The sequence below is a fragment of the Plectropomus leopardus genome, chromosome 16, assembly GCF_026936395.1.
Source record: "Plectropomus leopardus strain MGB_pleo_1.0 chromosome 16, ASM2693639v1, whole genome shotgun sequence".
Lineage (NCBI taxonomy): Eukaryota > Metazoa > Chordata > Actinopteri > Perciformes > Serranidae > Plectropomus > Plectropomus leopardus.
In genome coordinates this window covers 24,583,850-24,603,806 of record NC_142191.1, presented here as the reverse complement: position 1 = coordinate 24,603,806, position 19,957 = coordinate 24,583,850, and the positions used below count along the sequence as shown (strand labels likewise).

The 19,957-nt window shown below is 38.6% G+C and overlaps 1 protein-coding gene across 2 annotated transcripts; it reads right to left on the bottom strand.

Annotated features, from left to right (window-relative positions):
- Window positions 1-1,900: 1,900 nt before the first annotated feature.
- Window positions 1,901-19,345, bottom strand: LOC121955767 (AN1-type zinc finger protein 3). Of its 2 annotated transcripts, none has more exons than XM_042503843.2 (6): window positions 18,818-19,345; window positions 8,281-8,321; window positions 4,929-5,120; window positions 3,247-3,312; window positions 2,987-3,157; window positions 1,901-2,430 (listed from the first exon to the last, which is right to left on the bottom strand). In XM_042503843.2, exons 1-6 carry the CDS (start codon window positions 18,883-18,885, stop codon window positions 2,276-2,278), a joined length of 693 nt encoding a protein of 230 aa, XP_042359777.1. In that variant the 5' UTR covers window positions 18,886-19,345; the 3' UTR covers window positions 1,901-2,275. The 2 variants fall into 2 exon arrangements, with proteins under 2 accessions (XP_042359777.1, XP_087945288.1); XM_088089162.1 differs by lacking the exon at window positions 18,818-19,345 and adding an exon at window positions 8,739-9,970.
- Window positions 19,346-19,957: the final 612 nt, after the last annotated feature.

The following is a 19,957-nucleotide window of genomic DNA, read 5'->3' as shown; positions in this document are numbered from 1 at the left end:
CTTTTTCAAAGTTAGTTTGTCACAAAAAAAAGACATTGATTTTCCTGCCATTTAAGGAAATCTGCTGCTTCATGTTTCCCCAAACTGAGAAACGAAACATACAATTCAGCATCATCAATCTGCATTTCATGTGATGCTGCGAAGTACATTTTATAGAGGTTCCGTACCTGTGTTAAACAAATCACAACTTGAACTTTTAATGCACCAACAATGCGTGCTGAATGACAAACGAACAACAGAAATTTTAATTTGAGAGAAAAAAAAAGTCAACTTCTGCAATGTCACAAACAAACAAAAAAAAAAGTTGATTTTGGTAGAATACACCTTTAGGAGAGGAAGGAAGAGAGGTGTGTAACTGAACAATATGCACAGCACAAAGTCCAAGCAGTCAGACTGTGTAGGCTGATTAAGAGCGGGGTTGGAAACAATGCCAAAACAAAAAACATATACGGGAAAACCACTCAATTTAAGAATTCACATGTTATTCCTGCTACCAGAACCAGCTAAGGCATCATTACTGGAGAGCAGTTTGAATCTGTGATGTCAATAGGTGTACTATAACTCTGGCCTGATTATGGTTAATTAATAGCAAAACTGAACTGAGGAGAACCAATCATGGTTGATAACTTTTCTGAAGTTAAGAGTCCAGCCTTCAAACTGATCATATTTTTGCTTTAGGCCTGTATCATCTACACGTAAACCAGCTTTTGGTTAATTTCTCAGCCTTAAAACCAAATGATCACTTATGCTGTGTATCAATATGACATCACTGATTTAAACTGTGACAAAACTCTTTGATTTTATGAAAGCTCACTAGCAGAAATGACACCCCTGGATGGCAATCAGTGTAAAAAAACAAAAAAAAAGAAAAAGAAATTATAATATTTCAAGAATTATTTCCCCCCGATTTTAAACTTATATGACACCTAATCCTACCCACAAAACACAAAATAAATTATAGAACAATCTTAAGGGTAGTACGTCATTTATGCATTCAATTTAGCACTCTTGACTGATCGTCCACAACCACAGAGACACTCAGTGATGAACTTCGGGTATTTGTTTTTCTAAATGAACACATGGCATTTTGGCGAAGAACTCTTAATTTGAATACAAAAATTCAGTCGCACTCCCCTTTATGTAAAACAACAGTACTACTCAGTAAATTGAAAAAAAGGGGAGGAGAGAGGGAGAAGAGGATCTGCTACACAGAGGATTCACCCAAGTGATTCTTGTCCATTAGTGTGGTTTTTTTAATGTTATTTTTTAATATTTATTTTTCTTTTTATCAACAGTCCGTGTGAGCAGAGGCAGGGATTGGCTGTATTGTCCTCCACAACGCCGTGGATAAGCAGTAAAAACAGAGCTAATCACCATGACGGCCACACAGGAAAAAAAAAAAAAATCAAACCATGACAGCATCCTTGGACTGCCTCACGTTACCACACTCAAACCTGCACAAATACACTGTTGCTGGTACCATGCACGAGCAAAACGCGGTCAGTGATGCTGCACATGGACCCAAACGTTGTTGGAAGAAAAACAGAAGAAGAAGAGGAAGGCGGGGCTACAGGTTTGATACTCCAACCCCTTTATGACGACCTGAGGAGTGGTCGTGGGATAGCTGGACCCCTCACCCGCGACCAAGAAATGGAAAAAAAAAAAAAAAGAGAGAAAGAAACAAAAACTGTCAAATGAGAATCCAAACTGATCAGTTCAGCCAAACGCTACAACAGTTCACCTTCCATAACTTCCTGTACTGAAAAAAAAAAAGGAGCATGAGCAAAGAGGAGGAAACCGTGGCGAGAAACATGTGCATAATGTACGACTAACTGGATCCGTCTCCCCGGCGTCCTTCCTCTGAAGACTGGGGGGTGGGGGGACGGGGGTGGGGAGTGGGTTGGGTTAAGGCTGTGTGTGTGAACATGCGATACTGAACGTGGCTCCACAGAACAGCCACCGGGCCCCCTGTGGGCCCAGGCGGCCTCGTCCAGAGCCGAGTCCAAACAGACGCTCCACGCAGGAAATCGGGACATCAACAGGGGCGGCGTCAAGCTCAGATCCAGAATTGTCGGGTCAGATGCAGGATGTTACAACCATGCTCCCTCCCTCCTCCTCCTCTTCTTCCCTCCCTCCCTCCTCCCTCCCTCCCCCTCCCTCCCATCCCCCCAGTTGTCATTTCTCCTAGCTCTCCTTCCACCACCACCTCCTCCTCCTCCTCCTCCTCCTCTTTGTAAGCGCCTCATCTCTAACTGGCTGGTCACGGCGTGGCCAATCAGGAGCACTCCTCCCCGATGCGTTGGCACGAGCGGCCCACCTTGCGGTCCAACTTCACCATCTTGAGGACAGCCTCCTCGCGCCCGCGGCCCAGATGGTCAAACAGACAGTCGTGCTGCTCTGGTAGACGGTGAAGCATGCAGAATACATAGCCTGGGAGGGAAACAGAAAGCGAAGAGGTGAGGGAGGAAGTGACCTCAATGAATGTTCTGTTGTTCCCATTTTGTTTGGGAGAAAACATTACGAGCACGCTCGGTCTGAAAACGGTGTGTGTAAAACGGCCAGTGTCAGTCTGTGAAATAGTGTGAAACAGGCTTTCAAGCACGTTTTCTCTCATTCGGTGGGTGCGTCAATTACACATGTAAACAAACTTTATATGGCATTAGAAAACATTACTATCTTTACTTTGTATGTCCCAATCAGCCTAAAGTATTAAAAGATTTAAATCTGGTGCTTTACATTTGAATGACAGACCATAAAAAACCCAAGTAAGCATAGAACTGTGGGCTAACATCCCAGCTTTAGAGCCGTGGTTTATGTAATTTAAGTTTTTTACAGGTCAAACAAAAAAAAGTACAGCAGCTGACTTTGTTTCTTGACACAGTTTCAGCCACAGCAGAGGAACTGAGTCAGTGAAATTAAAGTGGTGGTATAACGCTGGAGGTGAGTGATGATACAGTTAAAGCCACACGGATGTGTTGGTACTGACCACAGCGACAGGAGCCCAGTTCCTGCTGCACCAGCTCTAGCTTGGTTTGGCAGCGATAGCAGCGCCGACGGTTCTTCTGCTTGGGCGTCCCACGGGCCTCCTCGCTGCTCCCCTCCTTCTCGTCTGTCCGTGGCCGCTTCTCTGGCGTCGCCTCGCTCTCCGAGCCCGACGCTGAAAGCAAAACACATTGTTAAGAGTTGGCATTCTAAGTGGGGCAGGTCATGCGAAGCTACTGGCAGGAAAAAGAGGGCCGACTGTACCTGATTCTCGTGGACGTTTTGTGGGTGTGCAGAGTGTGCCTTGGGCTGTTTCTGTGGACGACATGCCTACAGATGGAGGACAAAGACACGCGTGAGACTGGATGTAAAACATTCTCTTCACCCAACATGAATACATGTTATTCAAAAATAATACCGAATATACTGATGAACCACTCTTGAAGAATATCCAATCGTTTGAGAAGACTGGCGACTTATTTTCATATCAACTGTAAATGTCACATTTATCAGCAATCTTGTATTTTTGATGTTACTGAATAACATTTGAGGGTTGACTGTAGGCTGGGCAATACACTGATATATGGATATCGTGTTAGGAGACTAGATGACGTCTTAGAATTTTGGATATCGATGAAGATGTTGTTTTTTCCTGGTTTTAAAAGCAGAATTACAGTAAAGCAATGTGGTTTTCTGAATTAACCAGACTGTTTTAGCTGTTCTATTGTTTGCCTTTACCCACTTGGTCATTATATCCACATTACTGATAATTAATTATCAAAAATCTCATTGTGTAAACATTTTGTAAAAGCACCATTAGGCATCATTGAGCTTTTGTTGCAATTTCAATATTGACATTTGGTGACAAAAAATTGTATTTCTTATCTTTATTTTTTTCCATATCACCCAGTTCTTACCCTAAGTTGACCTAAGTCCTTTTTACATCTAGAAACAAAGAAGTAGATGCCTACAGCACTTGCCGTTGGTATATTACTCTTCGTTTATTCGGGCACACAGCTTGCGTCAGTCCCACCCATGGAACTGATTGGTTAATTGATAATTCCACTGAGGCCCTCACTGGATGTTTTTGAATTTAACTGTCAAACCGCTGTTTCATGTCATGACACCAGACGAATCAGTCAACCTAAAATTTGGTGGACGTATTCCAAGGTCTGGACCCAGGAAAGTGAAGTGTTTTTTTTTTTTAACTTTCCAATAAAAAAGTAGATTCAATAATGTTGGCATACATGGTAAACATACTGGGCAATCAGATAGTAAAAATGAGATGCTTTCACTAAGAAACATGCTCTTTACTATCCATTGTTTATTTATCTTGTACTGTATGTGAGCTCCAGTTGTCCCGTGTGTCACTTTGTACTAGAGGCATAAAAGACTGATTCCTGTATCTTTATCGAGCTTATAACACTGCATCAATCTGAAAATAGAGAAGGCTGCACGGCAATGTCTCTGCTTGCACGACTGGTCCAACCTCAAAGACATCATACTGCTGACAACTCTACAGAAACACTAATGCTGTCTGCAGCTCAGCAATTGTTTAGAGAGCTGCAATATGAAATGGTTCCCTGAGTTGTGTAATGTACTTTGCATGAAATGATGCTTCCTTGGAAGCAGTTGAAGTGCCCTGTCACTCTGTGAGTGAATGCAATCACAACTTTATCTCCGGTTTGTGTGGCTCTATTTCACTCTGTACTTTCCCATTGGGTTTTAAGACGTACAAAACAGACAGTTCAATCTTCATAAACAGCATGCCGTGGACAATAAGTGCTGTATTTATCGATTCTGAGATAATGTTTTTTTGTCTTTTTTTGGGTGTTTTTCATGAGAACATAAAAGGTGTGTTGAGAGGGGTCTTGTTTTCTGGTAGATAACAAGAAAAATAAAAAAATAGCACAGAAAAGAGCATTGCATTGAGCATCCCATCTCACCTTCCCTCGTGCTGGGAAACGTCGGCGAGGGCTCTTCGGTTGACGGCTGCTCGGAGCTAGAGGGCGGTGACGACAATAGGGATTGGCTACTGCTACTGCTCGTCTCGCTACTGAAAACTGGTGATTGGCTACTCCCAGTGCTTTGGATGGGCTTGGAGGTGCAGTCCTCCCCTGGCTGCTTCTTCTGGATGTCTGTTCAAGGACAGTAAGTAAGCAGGCAGAGGGAAATGTAAAAATAGGATGGGGAAACGGATAGATGCAGGCAGAGAGGGAGGAAGAGCGGAAAAGAGGGACAACACAGAAACTAAGTTGAAACACTCAAATCTGGACTGTTTATGGTGTGTAGTACAGAAATACAGCTGCACATCCCAAATCTCCTCACACTGTCTGTAATAACAGGTTATATATTGCAAGTACACTTACAACAGTGCACTATAACTAGCAGGAAGGCTAACATTATTGATATTTTTATAAAATAAAACAGTACCTTGCGAAACATTTAAGTATAAATATATAATTTAACTCAAATTGTTGGTGAATTTTAGTGGGCAGTGCTTTGCCCACAGGAATAAAGAAATACAGCTGTCAAATTTCTTTGGTTTTTCCTGTCCATGAAATGATCACACATTGGATTGCAGTTTCCATTTCCAATATTGGATAAAGGTTGAAATAATAATAAGTTTGGAGCAGAAAACAGCCAATAGCAGATTGATAAACCCATGCGTCAACTCAAATTACTTTCTCAATGATTCATGAATCAAAAAAGAACAGTGCTATAGTGCTGGACTAGTTGTTGCAGCTGAAAACAATACATGTTGATGTTGTTGAAGAACATTACATTTCGACCCATTCACACAGCAGAGGGGAACTGCTTTTCCTCGAGCTGAATCCGCCGATTAAGCTCCTTTTTGCTCGATTTAACACAATGATAATGTTTGTTCCTGCATGACTGTTGAAGGCTGCACAGGCATCAGCCGCTATCAGAGGCAAATTCCGCCAATAACAATATTTTGTAAAACTACCGGCACTGGTTAACCGTCCAAACTGATTAATCATTCAACCTCTAGTGCATATGCAGTCTGTTAATGCAGTCTCTTTTATTGCTGGTTGCCTAAATGTCCCTGCTGGATACAGTATTCATGATAATCAAAAAATTGGAAATTTATTGATTTAATGACATTTTCTTTTTACCACAATCTGTAATAAAAATCATATAAGATCACATCCCTTCAACCCATAACAAAGGATGCATGATAATACTGCCGCATCATCAGGATCGGCAGATATTGGCTTTCAAATGAAATATCGGAATCGGCCAACATGCTGATTTCTGCCGATATCAAAAACTGATCATTTTTATTTGTTTTTATTGACAAAGTGAAAATGAACAAAAATCAACCCAGAGTTTAAATATTTTTCATATTTTGCAAAATAAATAATTATTACATACATTGAAAAGCATTGCATTTCATGTCTCCATCTGCTGGTGGGCTATACGAGTATGCATAATATGATGTTTATTTCAATACATTAGAGATTTGATGATCACTAAAAATATGTGGGTGGTGGTAATATCGATATCTGCATTGGCCAAATGAGTTGTTATATATGGGCAAACATTTGGTCACATTACTGCAGCTGAGAGCACTTCAATTTATAAAACTTGAGGAAGCTCCAATAAAATTTGTCAATAAACTGCTTTAAGGCTTTCTATTCACATTTTTGTTCGAAAATCTTATTTTCCTCTGCTAACATTCTCATTACACAAAAGATAATTTGGTTTGAGATGAAAGAATTAGTTGATTAACTGACTGGTCATTTCATTTGATTAATTGATAAATCATACAAGTTGTGTTTTTGTTTTTTTGGTTAAACAAATATGCCAAAAACTTCTTGGTTCTAGCTTCCAGCTATCTTGTTGTTTGATGACAGTAAATTGAATTTTGTAGGGTTACATTGTTTATCCAAAATAAAACAATATGAGGACATCCCCAGCCCTGGTGCATTGTGCTAGGCAGTTTTCACTATTGTTTAATATGTTAATGATTAACTGAACAGATGAAAAAAACAATCATTAGTTCCAATCCTCATGCTCCAAATTTATCTTTCGCTCTTTTCATTTCTTCCTTTCATTTCCTGTCAACTCTCTGTTGTCATCTGTCTAAAAAAATAAAAAAAGATGAACATATTGTCCCCAAAAACACAAGTTTTATTTTAAGTCTCACTTAATGCTCCGAACTCAAAAAGTTTTCAAAACGGTCTCCACTCTCAGCTGCATAACCACGTGACTATAAGCTAACTCTGCAAACTGAAACCTCATTTGGTGAAAGAAAGACACCATCACCTTGGAGATGCACTTCCAACCTCTCTCTATACTGATAATCTCAGATCACATCGATCCGTGAGGATATTGTCTACTTGTTTCCCTCCAGGGAGGGTGAGGGAGGTCAGCCTAGATTTTAGTTTCTCCTCCACATGCTGGACTAACCCACTTCTGCTCAGCCTCTATTACTCATGTGTATTGAGTCTATTCTGAGCGTTGCTGCCGTCTGTGATGCCAGACTCAAAGCCGGGCCCTTAGGTCCTCGCTGTCTGCCGTACTCACTGGTTGCCATAGCCACCGACAGGGCTGCAGTGCACCCTCAGCCAATCCTCTCAAAGCAGACTGGAGGTGTCATTGAAAAAACTTCATGCATAACTTGACATTTCCAAACTTCAACTGGGCATTTTTCTTTGTCTGACAAGTGTCATATTGTGGAAGAACAAATGTTCAGTGGTCTGTTTTCCCAAATGCACAGTGGACTCTGCCCTTAAAGTGAGCTATACACAGATTTAAATTATTGTAAGTATAATCGGATACCACCTTAAGTGTTCCTCCTAATGGCGGATGCATTATTTCAGAGTCTGACTCTTTTACTTCCATTTTCCTAGAATGACTTCTTAGCATTGTTAGCATTCCTAGCTGGAATCAGCTGGCACACCTAGCCTCAAGCTGCTGCTAGCTGCATGTCTGGCTGTAAGTGAGAACAGCTCTGCATGCCAAGAAGCAACTTAACAGAAAAAACAAATGTGAAGCTGTTTTCCCCCGTTTATATGTGACAAGTAACCAGCTGACAATGTTAGCAATGAGAGACATGAAATTCAATGTCCTCCTCTGGTCTAATTATATTATTCTCATAAGCCTGCACAGATATGGTCCTTTGTATGAATTCACTCAGTAGCCAAGCAAGAATTATACATTTTACAGCTTAAGAACAGGAAAGGCACAGCAGCAAGTGAATGAGAGAGCAACTTTCCAATCACAGTATTTCTTTATTATTCAAGAAACACTGTGTACTGAGAGTAAACTTACCAGCAAAACATTTGGAGCAGAGGTTCATGGTTTTACTGGACCTGAGGAGACAGGAGAAAAAAAAAATGTCATTGACTTCCTGACAATCGTCTAAGCTTTGCCTCTGCTTTTTAAAACTGTTTTCTCAACATGACCTTTTTCTAATACAAAACAAAAATTAAATGTTTTTAGTTATAGACAATATCATGACATGAAAGACAAAAGAGATAAAAATCTGCTGCATCATTTTTGTCAGTTAGTTAATAAGTCAATGACTTTTGTGCCCCAATCCACCAATGCCCAAATTTATTTTATACAATGTAGCTTAACATAAATGTGGAAGGCAAATGCCATTCTGATATATGGCAGTGCCTCCAAAAAAGACACTAGTAGGACCCTTTTTTCCAATATCTCAAACGACGATTACATCACAAACACAACATCTTTCATAATGGCGTCTAATATTCCATCTCACCAACCTTTTTGTTTGTCTTTCTGGATATCAGGCCTCTCAAACCAATGAATTCAAGGTGGTATGACAGGAAATCTCAGAGGACAACAAAGAGGGAGCATATGGTTGATATGAATTAGATTATTTTACAATTTTACTATTATAATTAATTTTCTGTCAATGGACTGATTGTTTCAGCAACTCTATTTTCAAAGAGAGACCAAAGGTTCTGGCAGGCAAATTAAGGCTATGTCCTTTAACATGTTGCTACACTGTCACTAATTTTGGGTTTAGCTCAAATCGACTCTAGGTGCCATTATGATGATTTTACACCCATGCAAAACACATTTGAACAATCAGACACTGCATATATCAAATAGGGGTGTAAGATACACTCGGGTATTGCAATAATACGTTTTGTAGTATGCCAAGCCTTTTTAATTAATAGTTTTTTGGGCCTCGTTAACCTGTTAATGGTGATGTGATTAAGGTCCATACATAACAACAAAAATTTTATCTATTTATTTTTTTTAATTTAATTAAAAAGTTAATCATTGGCCGATATTCCTGTCTTTAGGAGGTTGTACCACGCTGAGTTTTTTTTAAAGCTAGAAGACCTAAAGAATCCAGTAGTGCAATGTCACGCTTCTCAGAAAGGGGGGTAAATAACGCTCCAAAGTTAGGCTAAATTTGGAAATTTGATGGAAAAACAGCATGGCACCTCTGACCTCAAGATATCTAAATGTAACTGGGTTCTGTGGGTCTCCCCTTTACAGACACGCCCACTTTATACCAGTCTCACGCAGTTGTTTGCCGACATTTGATTCCTAATCAAGACAATTGCAATACCTTGTTAATACGGACTTCAAAACTTTTTTAGAAATGCAAAATAATGAAATTGTAAACGTGTGACGTTTAAAAATTTGACAAATCACTATTAACAATGAAAATTTCATGATTGAAAAAACATTGTTTGACAGCCCAATTGTTTTGTTAGTTTTTTAGCAGTGGTTTAATTAGTGTTGTGTTTAAACCTATAACCGCTAAATAGCAGTTTTGTTATATCAATATTAAGCTATTTGATGCTAGCATGTTATAGGGACTGTAAGAAATACAAATGCAGATCCCAGCGTAACTCATGTTATGCATATGGTGGCGCGATGATGGAAATAGTCCTATCTAGATCTAGTGTTAGATTTGTCCATTCTGGGCCACTATAGAAACAACATGGTGGATTCCCTGGAAGAGGACCCACTTTATATGTAAATATAATGGGCTCATTCTGAGATTAAAAAAAAAAACAACAACAATTTATTTTCTGTGATTATAAATGAATGACAACATAGTTATGAATATTTCATACCATGTCTGCCAATAGATGTCCTACCCCCTTAATCCTACACACAGGACCTTTAAAAAATAAATGGCAATATAACGCCTTGTTTACGGTATCCTAATAAGATACTGTAAGCCCTGTATCATGATATGTATCAAATCACCAATTTCTTACCAACACACAGCCCTAACATATAAAAATGATAAGCCTAAATGTAATCAGTCTATAACTATCTCCATAGCACGCTAGATTTACACTTAAATTTAAGAACAGCTGACAAAGTGCAGCTTAGCGTGTCAAAGGTCAGCTAAAAATGACAAGACCTCAGTCTAATGAAAGCTGATTTAAAGCCTGACAACAAAGAGATGAGCCTTACAAGTTGAGTATGTGATGTCCTAAAATGGCCACCGTACCTTCGAGATTTGTCTAAACTATATTCAAAATGCTATTGGCTGCCCTTAAGTGCAAAGGGGGAGGATGTGTCATGGATGCAGGTTTCACTTACAGCATTAGGTCCTGCAAAAGCTTCTGTCAGTCACCTTTTTCAGTCATGGCTGCACAGTAAGCCAGCCTACTCAGAGACCTTAACAAAAACAGTATTTTTTTCTTGCCATGATTTTACTATGGCAGAGAACCACAGGGACACAGGGAACGAATTGTCATAACACAGCGACCTCTAATTAAGACTAAGCATAATGTAATACACGCTGTGAACATAAAGTTCAAAATTTTACTTTAAGACCATTTGTAGCACAACGGAGGTTTATAAACCTGTGAACCTCTGATTGTTTTAGTCTTCAAATTGTCATTTTTAATATTAAAACAGAGAATTAAAAAAAATTGTTTTTTTTCTTCTGTCTCTTGTTCAGGTTGGGCAATAGGATGGTATATACCGTGCAACAGTAAAAAAATGTGTCTATCGGAAATGATATGACAATATTGTGTCTACCGTGGGAACTGTTTTGGACAGGCTATGTAGCAAATCAATCATCTTGAATGATTTCATGTTTCTTGCATGAACGTGATTTGGGCAGTCACACAGGAGAGTGAAGTTGTAAATACAGAATCCTGCTACACTTGAAACTATTGTTCTCAGGAACCTTAAAGCTTGCATTTCACCCATTGTTGTCTCCTTTGAGGCAGTTGTTTCTTGTTTTTATGGAGGTTCCCAATCAAAACAGAAAATAATCAAAAAGGTACAATATGTTTTTTTAAAAGTTCCTTGATTTCATTTATAACTGGGCTGGGCAATATGTCTGCATTACAGTTAAAGAATGTAATTTTCTCAATTTATGAGATTGTTGTGGCTTCCTGTTATTGCTATGTTTTGCCTTTAGTAGGACTGCCACAAATAATCAATTTGTTGTAAACTATTAAATTGCCAACTAATTTATTATATAATTTGATAACTGATCATTTATCAGTTTGAGTAGTTTTTTCCAGAGAAAGAGCAAAAACTTTCCCAAATTCTACCATTTTAAATTTGATTTTTTTCTCTACTCCTGCAAGACAGCAAACTGATTAACTTTACGATCGGACAAAACAAAATATTTGAGGACATAATTTTCGGCTTTGGGGAACACTGATCGTGATTTCCATTTAAAAACCATTTTCAGACTTCTTTTTTTTTTACTTAACAACTAATTGATTGATCAAGAATATAATCAACAGCTTAAAGTTGCAGCCCTAGTCTCTACCATCTCAATCATTATTAACATTACTGAGGATTATGTATCAAAAGTCTAATTGAGAAAATATTTTGTAAAATTGCCAATAGTCAACCTATAATATCGTGGCAATATTGGGGTATTTGGGAAAAAAATAACAGTATTTGATTTTCTCTAAATTGCCCAACCCTTATTATAAACAATTACTTTATTGCGATACATAATGTTACTGTTACATGAAATTACACATACAGTGAAAGAGGATCTTGTGTATATCGCCCGTCCCTTTCTCCTAGTTTTCTTGGTGGTTCGTGCTACCTTTCCCCACAGGTATGCCATGTCTTTCCCTCCCTCCCCTTCTGGAGCTCTCTTTAATGTTCATACCACCACAATGCAGCCATTTCTGTCAGCTGTGAGTGCTGTCAATGGTACAGGAGCTGGAACTCCGTAGGGTATTCAAATCATTGTTCCTACAGGAGCTATGTGACTAATGCAGCAGGACAAGCCTGCGCAGACTGTTTTTTCCTCCACCTCCTCCAGGAGGTGAAGTTTATCAACTATACAGTCATCCACTTCACCAAGATATCTTATTATCTATAAATGGATTCCTATAAATTTTGGTAGAAAGAAAGGGAAGCTGGGGAAAGAAACAATTGATGAGGCTTTAGCGACCACCCTGATCTATTATTTTCATAATGAAGACACACACTTATATTTTGTCCATCCCCATTAACGAATGTGAACTAAATATCAAAAACTATAATGCAATCCTCTATAAGGAAGATGAAAGTGCAGCTTCCAAATGAGGTGTCAAAAATCGAAAATCAAAAAAGACATCTATGCATGAATTTGAAAAGGCAGTGAAGAAAGCTAAAACAAAGTATAAAGACAACTAAAAAACATGCTTAACCACCTGAAACCTGGACGGACATCAGTTTACTTGTGCTGTGTTCAAACATCATTCACGAGCATTTAAACCTTTGAAACCTGAGAAAATGGGATTGATTTTGTTTATTAGAAAACATAATTGTACACATTGGTGACAAGAAAGAGAGAAGAAAGCAAATTACCTGAAAATTGGCTTTAAAGAGGGGGGAGAGAGATCATTAGAGAGAATATACTGTATACTCAATAGTATTATTTCTGGTTTTATAGCACTTTACAGGTCATTTCATGTTTTTTCTTCCTTTTTTGTGCTAATTTCCACTTTTTTATTATTACTTTTTACTAATAAGTTGCTAATATTTGGGTCTTTGCTCATTAAGTTGCACATTGCCATCTTTCAATGTTTTTGAAATAAATCAAGCCAATGCATTCATGTTTCAAAGGATTAACTCTTGAGGAACACAGACAGATATGGCATGTTTTTTAATTAATAACTAATTACACAACAAATTATTTCACCCTAGATACTTAACCTAACCTGCCTCTTGAGTTAAATACATTTTATTACAGTTTTGATACTAAAGCTGACCCACAGCCTTGTCCTGTTGGTGTATCTGAGCCTGCTACTCCACTTTTTTTGCCGGGAGCTTGAGGCAAAAAACCTGCTTCACAGGCAACAGTAGGAAGGCTGCGGGACCTGGTCTATCATCTGCTACCTTGTGCCTCCAATTCAATTTCAACTGATATTTTTAAGTGGTCTCTTGCACAGCAGAAGGTCCCAGCATGTTTTAGGTCAGCTGTGATTGTGCCTGTGCCTAAGACATCCAGCCCAAACTGTCTAAAGCACTATAGACCTGTTGCTTTGACATCTGTTATCATGAAAATCTTTGAACGCCTGGTATGTAACCATGTCTCCAGTGTTTTCCTAGAGTCGTATCAGTTTGCATAAAGCAAACAGGTCTGTTGGTGATGCAGATTCTTTGTGCCTACACTCTATATTTCAACACCCAGAGGGCTCAAACATATATGCAACTCAAGTTCTGTTTGTCGATTACAGTTTGGCTTTTAATTCTATTCTCCCATCCAGGCTGTGTGACAAACTCTTTCATAAGGGAGTTTAACTGTGTCATTTGGCCACTTTTTGTTGGAGAGGATCCAGGTGGTTAGACTTTACTGGCTGTAAATGGCCGTATTTCCCACTCCACATCTGCTATGATGTTTAAATTTGCTGATGACACCCCAGTAGAGGGTTTAATCTAAAACAATGATAAAACCGCTTACATATGTAACATGAACAACTGGGAATGAAATGCTTCCAAAACAAATGAATTAGTAGTGGACCTTTGCAGGAGCTGTGGGGAACACCTAGCCAATGTTATCAACAGCAACAAAATTCCACAATTGGACAGATACAAAATACCTGGGAGTGACGATCTCTTCCAAATGGAAATAGGGTAACAACACCACTATTATCCACATAAAAGAACAACAGAAACTTTTCTTTAAAGACAATTTAAATCAACGTTGCGTGTCCAACTCGTAGCAGGAATACATTAAGTTAGGCTCCAAAAGTTGGGCCTAAAGGTTTTTAAGGATCACCTAGCCTGACTAAATATTTATTTAATGTTCATCCTTCTAAAAAAAGATAAAGCATTGGAAGCAGAATATCCAGGTTCCATAACAGCACAGATCCTGCATTGCAGGCCACCAGGCAAGCTGAATAATTGTGCACTAAGTTAGATGTTTTGGTAACGCTTTATTCGAAAAGTGAACCCCCAGATGGTTTAAAGAGTATTTGTAACATTTCAACAGCTCATATGCTGAGATTCAACAACTCAACTGTTTCACTTTGTCCATAGATGTGACAAGTCAATACATATACTCAGTAATTTACTAGTCACTCAACCAATGCTGAATAGGTTAAGTGAATATTTAAACTTCAACTGGGTAGGTATTTTTCATAAATTATCGTACATAATCTATAAATAATCTTAACATTTACAGACAAATTGAAATAGTGCCATTTGTCGAATATCAACTAATAAGATGTTGAAATGTTACAGAGACTCTAAACTTGCCGTAGACAGGCTATCCAAATAGTGTTACCAATGTTTTTAATGCACTAGTAGCACTTTATCTCGAGGGGTAATTTCATGTGCTGGTAAGTTCCCTATGAGGACTCATGTTTTTATATATGGTGCTTTTATGTGTTGGATAATTATAACAATTATTTTATGGGTAGAAATAGTAGCTATCTGTTTTTTGCTTCATGTATTGTGAGCTTTATGAGTTGGTGATTACTATGTCTGTCTTTCTTTGTCTTTGTTTACGTGAGCTCACCAAGAACAAATTCAAATCAACCCTGTTAATGTGGCAATAAAATATTGAATCCCGCATCTTTACACCACTAACCACAGCCTTAAGAAAAGCCACAGACTTAAATCAGCAAACTTTCTGACCCAATGTCAACAAAAACTGAACATAAAGGCTTTATGGAGATAGCATTTATCCCTGCTATTAGACTGTACAGGTATACCTAATAACTGGGAAAAGGTGTAATCCCTGACCAATAAAAATTGTGAAATAAAAACGGTACAGTGCTACAGCTAATGTTATTCTACAAGTTGACTGTGTTCAAGTGAACTTAAAAGTTGTTAAAAAGTTTGTTGTAACAAAAAAAAAATGTGTTTGTTTATTAAGCTTAATATTCAACAATACTGATTCTGGGCTCCCAAACACAAGAGAACAATGTCACCTTCATCTGTATTTAAACTGACATGCCATGTAGTTAATTTAAACTTTCTTGTCTCCTTTACCAAGCCATTAAAAAGGACAAGCAGAAAATCATTTTAAAAAACATGCAGATGTATCTACTTGTTGAATTGACATGCTAATAATTAAGCACTTATAAAAGACGTTCAGCCAGCTACCACAGGTGTTCATCCCTGAGCAAATACCTTGAAGGTGGATAAGATAAAACTTTATTTATTCCAAGGGAAACTGCTGAAACAGGCTTAAGAGTATGTTATCGCAGCTTTCTCAATATTATTTTGCAAGAACAAAATCAAGTAAATTTTATCAGTTGGCTGTTACGTACCCCTTAATGGTACACAGGAGAGGCACAAAGAAGAACATGCTTGTGTTGCTTCTCGAACAAAGCTAAAGCCCCATCCCAGCAACACGCTGCATTCAGACAGTGTTTAGTGAATTTTGGGCTTGCTTTGACTGGTGGAGTTCCTGCAGTCTGTGCCTTTTGGCCACAAACTGTCAATGGATGAGTTCCCCGATGGACGTTTGCTGTGACAACAAGAACCAACTGTATGTGTGCGATGGCTCAGACTGACATTTCTTCCTGGCATTTCCAATTGTCTCATCTTTTCTGCAGACACTCTCCCATTCTGCTCCTGTCGTTGTACTTTCAAGGAGTCATACAACTTACTACAATATTCAAAGGTTTGTTGCCGATGAAAAAGTGCTGTAAAATAGTTAGTCCTGCCAGAAATCAGACATTTTCACTTTATCCTAATTAGGATATCCCAAGTTATTTAGTACATTTTCAAAACAAGGATCAACTGGAAAACCATGCCTTTTATAAAATCTAAGAAAACACAACTTCAAATTTTACTTTTGAAGAGCAATGAATAGGGACATTCATTCTGTCATCACTTGTTCTCAGAAAAATAAAACTGTTAAAATGTGTTTACGCCCTTGATTTCCAAAAAACAAGTTAAAGTCAAGCAAAATAAAAACCATTTACACAAACATATTACAGAGGAAGAGGAAGTTTTGCAATGCAAAACTAACATGACGTCCATTTTGTAGCAGCATAACCTGGTCAGCTGAGCTAGAGACCACATACAAAACATGAATTTATCCCAGTAAGGTCACCCACAAAAGGACACAAAATATCCTTTGTGTAGCTATAACTCAAAACATATATACACCCTACACCAGGTAGGTGTAACCAATCCTCTGGTACAGGTAGATAAGATGGAAATTTTTTGTTATGTCGACCAAAAACATGCCACAACCACGTTGCGCATGTCATTAAGGCCTTTAAAACCCAACTAGTTCATTAGAAAGCAACATGCAGAGTGAAAAAAACCCAAACCCAGATAACACAGAAAACAAGCCTTTAACCTTGAATCCTGGATAAAACATTTAACTGAGGCAGCAAGCATTTTGTAAAATTCTCAGATTAATTTAATATTGTTCTATATTAGCCAATAGAAATGCCAGTGCAGCACAGATATACGGGCTGATACATTGTTATTGCATTTTCAAAAATCAACGTTGGTTGTCAGTCAGGCTATACTGTTAACCCACCCTCACAAATCTAAAACTGATTTTTGGTGGGCAGTTTTAACTTTGAACAACGGTCTACTTTGTCTACTAGTGTCTCTCATCAACACCTCAGGTTAGCATTCCAATCAGGTAATCTCACTGATTGACAACGCTTCCCCCAAAGCAGAATAACAACTCAATAACATCACCTGGGGTAGTCTTTGACTGGAATTAAAACCTGTTGACTATCAGGATGTTTGTACCTTGTCTTTTAGAGATGGACAAGAATTGAAACCTTGGAAACACTGAGTACACTAATTGTCATTTTATAATATTACATAAACAAATTGAACATTTTGTAGACTACCTAGACTAATAAAATCAATAGCTTTTTCAGTCCACTAGATACATTCTGCTGCAATAAAAATGATTGAAGTGACGTGACAAGACTAAAAATGTTTTTGTATTGGATAAAGCAGATGTTGACAAAGTTTTCTTTTGGGAACATAATTTGCAGTTGAGTAAAGGTAATATGTCACAATACCTTTTATCATAATACACAGCATATTGCAACATGATTAAAATTGCAATAATAATTTTGTATCGTGACTAACATATAGTGATCATATTATATTGTGGGGCCTCTGGTATTGGCACTCTGTATCAGTCACACCTTACCTTAAACAAACCGCAATATTGGGTAAACCACATAAAACACTGTATCAACATGTGAATCACATGCCATTAATACTACCTGGTTAGGATGCTACAATCCATGCTTAAAAAAAACTTATTATTTAATACTTCAAAATACAAAACATGATGTCATGGAAGTACCTCTCTTTGAGGCCTTGAGTTTCAGTGACATGTGTGAAGAGGCTGTTGTGGGACTGGACACCCAGCAGCCCCAGGCCAGGTGTTATTCTGAGCTGAGACAAGCAGGGCCGTAAAAACACAACGCTGCCATTTGTGTCACCTGACATTGACAGGTGGGTTACTGGTTCCAGTTTGCTTACTGGACACCACAAAATGAAGGCAACTGGGGGATGGGGCTAGAGGGAGGGGGGTCTGTAACCAAATGACAAGTCATATGACAATGTTCTGCAAAGATATTACCTTAAAACAGGAGGAGTATTATCTTATTGGTTGTATTAGGCACAGTAGTAGCAGGTAGCCACCCTAAAATCCCTTTTATTAGTGTAATGCAGGCATTACAGGGGTTTACAGTGAGTCTATATGGTGGTTAGTAATGACATGACAGTATTCTTATCTTATTGTGTTTTTCTGCTGCTTTGGAACAGCTAGAGCACCCATAAGAAGAAGCAGTCAGTCATGTGCGAGTGTCATTGTTGAATCAAATAACAGGTTAGATGTAATCATTTTTCCTATGGGGTAACATAAGAGACATCAGTGAATCACATCCGGTATGCAACACACATCCACTACTTGACATACCCGAATGTAAAAAGGATGTAAAATAACTGAAAAGCTGGTTTATCAGCACTGCTCAGGTTGAGGATTTAACCAAAGTAACGTGTTGATCGATTATTTGCTGCTTTTCTTCGAGGTGATTCAAGAAAACAGGGCAGGTTTAAAAGGAACCTGCTGGCAATAAATCATTTTCTATCTCGGGTACGTCATCTCCTGGTTTACAAATTGCCTTTAAAACACGATGTAGGACGATTAAAAATAACAGCCGGCGTTAGAAACGACGACAGGGAGTTTACAGAGTTAGAAAACAGTGGAAATTTAGCTAGTTTTCAAGCTAGGAGGTTTATTTATTAGCCAACTTCCCAACCCCCCACCCTCGGCCTGCACAACAGAACAACAACAATGGGTTTGGACTAGTTGAACCCGTTGAGCATATTTCACCGGATTTACCTTTCACTTAAATGTAAAGGGTTTAATCGAGTGTATATTAGGTTAAACTCTTACCCCCAAAATCCACAGGGACAACGGGGAGGTAGACTCGGAGGTTTGCTTCGTTCACTAGTGTCTCCCATGACTTCCAACAAAAACCGATATGGAAACGCGAGGCTGGGGATGAGTCCGGGGCCTGGTCGCTCAATAAGAAAAACGATCCGACACTCAATTTAGACAGAAAGATAAATGTCCTCTTTCTTGTAAAGTCCACAAGTCGGTGAAAAGAGGCGAAAAATCGGCCCTTTTCGGCCACAAAAAAACATCCGTTAAGTCGAACAAAACGGCTCAGTTTGAACTGGAATAATTGAACGGCACTCAAAGCAATCAGCTGGACGTTCGGACGTTACGACCGACAAACGAAAAGAGGGGGCGCCCCGGTGTTTTACTCGACACTAAAAAACTCCGAAACACCTCCAGTCGTCCACAGATGTAGATGAATTACAATTATATCGATGTTAAGTCCGTGTATGGGTAGGAGAAAAGGAAAAATAAATAGACTGGGTAAGGCCTTCCCCTCTCGACTGTTAATGACCACCCCTATTCACACGTCGCTGGTACGAAGTATGCTGGGCCGGAAACGCGTACATCAAACCAGAAATGTCAATATTGCCCAACGAAATGAAGGCAAAACAGTGCCACAAACTGACACGTAAATGCAACTTTACACGACTAAAATCCGACAATTATCTAAAAAGTATGCATTCCTTGTCGCCGTACTCACTCGAAATAAAGAGTGCATAAGGGGTTTGACTACCTTTCATCACAGTAATCCGTTTTACCTGATTACAGTGAAGATTACAGTGAAGACTTCACTCTATTCGATTTGTGATTAAAATAAAATAAAATACACACCTATATGAAAAGAAGCCTCTAGCGATACAGTATGTAAGTTACACTGAAATGTGTTCAACAAATGCTCATTTTACACACAGGTCTGAAATTCAAACCCAAGATCAATGATAGTATTGTGTACATCTTACTTTGTGGTAGTTCCAGTGTGATTAAACCAGCATGAATTTACTTTTCTTAGCAACCAGCTACAGGCACAACTATGGCATATCATCTTAAAACTCTAATACAGCAAGCATGTTAGAAAAGAGCTGCCTGACTTAATTTTAATGTATGAAAATAGGATAAATACAAACTGCATGG

Bases quoted from the DNA above. Each gene is read 5' to 3' on its own strand.
- LOC121955767 (XM_042503843.2), bottom strand. From the start codon at position 18,885: ATGGGAGACACTAGTGAACGAAGCAAACCTCCGAGTCTACCTCCCCGT. The intron at 5,121-8,280 runs GTAAGTTTACTC...GTCCTTGAACAG, and splicing joins CTGCTCCAAATGTTTTGCTG to ACATCCAGAAGAAGCAGCCA. The intron at 3,158-3,246 runs GTACAGTCGGCC...TTTTGCTTTCAG, and splicing joins AAAACGTCCACGAGAATCAG to CGTCGGGCTCGGAGAGCGAG.